The sequence below is a fragment of the Limulus polyphemus genome, unplaced genomic scaffold (assembly GCF_000517525.1).
Source record: "Limulus polyphemus unplaced genomic scaffold, Limulus_polyphemus-2.1.2 Scaffold690, whole genome shotgun sequence".
NCBI classification, from domain to species: Eukaryota; Metazoa; Arthropoda; class Merostomata; order Xiphosura; family Limulidae; genus Limulus; species Limulus polyphemus.
The window spans coordinates 209,090-214,492 of NW_013666300.1; the positions used below are offsets into that span (position 1 = coordinate 209,090).

The 5,403-nt window shown below is 35.5% G+C and overlaps 1 protein-coding gene across 4 annotated transcripts in view; it reads left to right on the forward strand.

Annotated features, from left to right (window-relative positions):
- LOC106459985 (hormone receptor 4-like) overlaps positions 1–5,403 on the forward strand; it is an 87,348-nt gene that overhangs the window by 14,558 nt on the left and 67,387 nt on the right. The window contains exon 1 of one of the 4 annotated variants that reach the window (XM_022386576.1): positions 4,854–5,174. The exons of 2 other annotated variants lie outside the window; for them this stretch is intronic. In XM_022386576.1, coding sequence (XP_022242284.1) covers positions 4,952–5,174 — 223 coding nt within the window. In that variant the 5' untranslated portion in view covers positions 4,854–4,951. Of the gene's footprint in view, positions 1–4,853; positions 5,175–5,403 lie in introns of those variants that run through there. One more of the 4 variants, XM_022386577.1, reaches the window with a different exon arrangement.

The following is a 5,403-nucleotide window of genomic DNA, read 5'->3' on the forward strand; positions in this document are numbered from 1 at the left end:
GAATATGGGGAAACTCCATAAAGAAGGTGTTTGAGTGCCTCACGAACTCTCCGATGATCATCGTTTCCCACGTGCGAACGTTGCTTCATCTCTTCTGGCGCGTGAACCATTTTTGGACAGAATTGTCACCGGTGATGAAAAATGGATTCTCTATGCGGATATTAAACGCCAAAAACTATGACTTAGACCTAGACCGCAACTGGAACGTTTAAATCAAGCCCTTCATCAGAAACGCCCTTCACTCGTCAATCGGAAAGGTGTTCTTCTCCACGATAATGCACGTCCAGATGTGGCACGTTTGACGCAACACAAGATTATGGAGTCGGGTTGGGGAGTTCTCTTCCACCCACCACCATATTCTCCAGATATGGCACCATCAGATTACCATGTTTTTCGTTCGCTGCAACACCATCTTAATGGGGAAAACGTATGCAAATGTGTATAAGTTGTTTGGGTTTTTTCATCTAAAAAAAAACGACATTAATTTCTTGACGACCTAATATATATAGTTGTTATCTTAAGTATTTCGTGAGAAACTTCCAAGCGATACTCCCGTGAAACAGGCGATTTTTGTTTCCAGCCATGAGAGCTCTCTATTGGCAGAAAACAATAACTTCAGATACAGCTCAGAATGGTCATTTTCAAAATAACTAATTGGGTTATATTTAGTATGTAGGTTTTGATAAAAGACATGTGTAAAACATGTCATCCAATCTGGGAGAAAGGTGTTACAAGCGGGCGATTTCCAGCCGCTCCAGAGCACGAGATACGGTGGCTGACCCCGTATTAGCGAGAGGTAGGAAAATAGGTCTGTTGTGGGAAGTGGGTCGTTGCATCTCTGTAAGCCAATGTTCGTAAGTAGTCACGAATATGGGGCAGCAGGACAGCGACTTCACCAGCACAACGCTTTTCCCGAAGTCAAGTGAAACTCATGTAATCAGTATCTAAAGGCTGAAAACTTTTATTGGCCATGACCGAGACAGGTGTCGATCGAGGAACGATAACGATGTGGCAAGGATTAAAGTCGTTGTTTCCTACAGATGTTTAGTATCAATCAACGGGATCGTTCTTCTTAGTTGTATCAACAATTCACGGGATTCAAACCTGCTTCGATACTTTTCTACGTCAGAAAACATGAACTATTATAATATTACTCTCGTGCTCAGAACCTTTGCACGTGTACTTGAAACCCATTGTACCAAGATGTCTGACCGATGTAAGTAATATGAATAGTGATTGTAGCTGATTCACGTAAATTAAAAACTGTCTTATTATTTGTATATATATGTGTGTATGTGTATATATATATAATAGATAAATTTTAGGTGAACATAATAAAGAAAAGTTGGAAACGACTGGTCACTATTGTAGTCAAAAAAACTAATCCAGATCTTTTTTTTAAAGTAATATTCACTATAGGGTTGGGCAGTTAAAACATGACTTTACTTTTGTTTAGGTAGATAGTTTTAGCGTACAAGTACGATAACAGATTATGACAACAACAACAAACAGCGAAGAAAGGAGTCATTTTTAATTATTATATTCCTTTGCATTGTGTACGATGATCTAACACGTTTACACGTGATTTGTACATCTGTATTCATCTAATCACTTGGTAAATGGATTACATAGTAAGTAGTTTCAAAATATTTCTGTGATAGCGCTCTGAATAAACCCAAATCTTCTTATCTTTGGTATTGACAAAACATTCCTCTGGTGAAACATACTGTTTTAAGTTTATAACACTACAATGGTATGGCTAATGTTCTTATCCTTGGTACTTGAAAACATTCCTCTGGTGAAACATAGTGTTTTAAGTTTATAACACTACAATGGTATGGCTAATGTTCTTATCCTTGGTACTTGAAAACATTCCTCTGGTGAAACATACTGTTTTAAGTTTATAACACTACAATGGTATGGCTAATGTTCTTATCCTTGGCAATTGAAAACATTCCTCTGGGGGAACATAGTGTTTTAAGTTTATAACACTACAATGGTATGGCTAATGTTCTTATCCTTGGTACTTGAAAACATTCTTCTAGTGAAATATACACCATCACAGTGTCCGAAATTTCTCTCATTCTGAGTTTCAGAACTATGATAAACTTTATAATTTAAATGTCAACAAACATTTATCCATTGTGACGATTATCATCACCCAATATAAAAACTGTAATAATAATAATATGTTCTTCGTGATGGCTCTAGAAATATTTAAACCTAAAATGCATTTTCAAGCTGTATTATTGTTTTGGCTGTCTTTTACTTTTTTGTCATCTATACAAATTAAACTTTCTTCAGCGATTCTGGTTACCTGCTTACGATTTAAGATTTTTCCTCCTTAAGCATAACGCGCATGCACGCCCACACACACACACACAAACAATATTAACTATTGCAACTTTATATTACTCGTTAACGCTGTACAATAACACGGGCACGTTTCTGTTACTTAAGGTACCTTTACATAGTATGTTTAAGTTTTTTTTTTTTTTGGTTTTAACTTGCCAACATTACATTAATTAAGAAACGATGTTAAAAAAAATTCACATTGAATTTACTGGACTAGAAGGGTATGCACCTGTACGAAAAGCCTCCCATGGTTCCCTTTAGCAAAGTGTACATAGTTGTTACGGTACATACAATGTTGTCAGGCACGTTCTGGGACACCGATAGACCTCGATCTCCGTTTGTGAAACTCTACTAACAGTTTCTCGCCCCCCCCCCCATTCTCCACCCCAGTGAAACAGATATTTCTCTGTCTTTCTCGATACAGTAAATGGTGTCAAACTTGCGTCATAATGCAGTAGGTACAAACCGTTCTTTACTAAATAAGGCAACACCCATTTTTGGGAACACCTGTTCAACGAAAAATATTATTACAGATAATTACATTTCTTAGTGCTAGTAGACACTACGTCCGATCAATATATATTTTTCTTTTTATATCCTGACAAACTGTTGGTGTTATATTTTTTTACTGATTGTAAACGTGTTTAAGCTAATGCTCTTTATTTTGTCAACTATCATTGTTCGTCAATAACAAACGTCAAGAAATAATTAAGATAAAGGAAGTTTAGTGATTATATAAATTATTCTTTATCTATACGACACGTTGCTAATATATTTGTATCGTGGAAACATTATGTAGATGAAGAGAACTGGCCAACTGTTTGAAATTGATCAACAAGCTGTGAAGTTATGACTAAACTCAGGCCCGTCCGCATATTGTTTGAAAGGGGTTGCTAATCTGTGAGATCAAAAGCCAACACATATTGTGCGAAACACAAAAAGCATGTTAATACTAAGGAAATCTGGGCCACAGACAATTTCTAAGAAATGGGTAGTATGAGATTAAATTTGGACTATGTAGGAAACGTTAAATGCCATAAGAAGCTACGCTATAGCCTTATAAGCATAATTTGTTTTACATAACAAAATTAGGGGGTTAGGCCGAACCCCATCGACCCCTCCCCCTGCGTACGTGCGTGAAACTGAAAACATCGTGATTTTTTTACAATGTCCTTCAGATACGATATAGTACCATCTTTGAACTAAAAACATACACATAATATTATACATCCAGGCGGCCTATTAGATGTCCATTATTTATTTGATGTTGTTAAAATTTTTAAACAATGCTGTATCGCTTTACATTTTGTAAACTGCTTAAAGCCCCCTAGTGGCTGAACGGTACGTGTGATGGTTTCAATACATGCGGAAGGCAGAGCAAAGATAAATCATTGATGTTTGCTTTACACAACAAACAAAATTAGGCTTAAAAATATTGAAGAGATATTCGAAATATAAGCGTTTTACATGCTTTAAAATTATGTGAAATGTTGTACCGTGAGAATAATGATTTCACTAATTCTGACAAAGAGAATTTTTCATTAAGGACGTTCGTATATTTCGTTTCACTGAGAGGGGAGCGAAGGTGGAGCTTAAATCGTACGTAACAGTGTAAAGTTAACCTATAAGATTAAAGATATTTGTAAGTTGTTGTTGTTGTTTTTCCTTGTAAAGAACTAAAAAGAAAAAAGAAGCGTGGTTTCGATTTCAATACCGAAAACATAAGATAGGTAGATAAGGGTTTGTAATTTTTTAAAAGTCGAACCCTCCTCAATTAAAATGATTTTTTGTCCCTTACTGGAATAAAAGTACAGAACACATTTCTAGGATCGACGGTAAAAAATAGGCCTAACGGATTTCTTCAGATAAATATTGTAACGTTCGACTAAAAAAAAATTAAAACTCCTATCTCCCTACCGATCTTGTGTTTTCGAATTCGAAACAGGAACCATTTTTTTAATTCTTTACAAGCATAAACAACTTCCAGTATCTCTGTTTATTTCGACTTATAGGTTAACTTTTCACTGTTACGTACGAGTTATGCTACGCCTCCACTCCCCTCCCAGTGAAACGAAATATAGGGGAAAAAAAATTAAATTAAATTAAAAATTCTCTTTTCTAGAATTAGTGTATATAATTTAAACACTGGTTTTTATATTGTTGAGAGTATTGAATTGTAGATGGTAGACACAGGTTATTACAGAGTGCGGTTTTGAATAAAACATTAATAAGATATTTCCGTTATAATAGTGAATAACAGAGAGTATCGGTAGTAAACATTGATTTGCGTTTTTTCTTATCACACGAGGTTTCATATATCGTATAACTTGTCCAGTAAACAACCCTTAATCAAACAGATCTTTGAGTGTAGAGGGAACATAACGATTACCGTGTTATGTGTTTCACATTTCTTGCTAATGGAGATACCAAGATTATGTCAAACATATTGTAAATAGCTGGGCTTGAACGTTTCGATATTAGTTTTGGTATTGCACTCTTTATCTTCGCGGAATGGGTAAGATAATACAGTCGGGCGATGACAGAAGGTGCCTTCGTTAGCTCCCTTGAAGTTCAGCCAAATATTTACCTTTTTTAAATGTCGGATAAATTATGTTTGTCGCAGATTTTATCTCCACCGTTCTACAAAAACTTGATGGCTTTTAACGCTAAAATTCGGGATTCAATCCCTCAGTTGGGCACGGTGCAGATAGTCCATTGTCCAGATTTGCGATTAACAAGAAGCAAACAAACAAAGCATGGGTATTGTGAATTAAACAGTTATAAATATATAGTCGAAAGTCTTCGCTCAAAGATAACGGGTAAGTCTTGTTAGTTTTCAAAATACTGAACAAAGAAGTGTAAACAAGTTTAATTTTGCCATTGTTTATTATTAATAATGCCGATTGTATTATTTTACTATTGTTACTGTTATCGTAAATGTAGGTTTGATCTTCGTAACTCTGGCAGTCTTTTATCGTTACAACCGTTTGTGTAGAGTAAAACAGTGGTAAGAAGGTTTGTTTGTTTGGAATTTCGCGCAAAGCTATA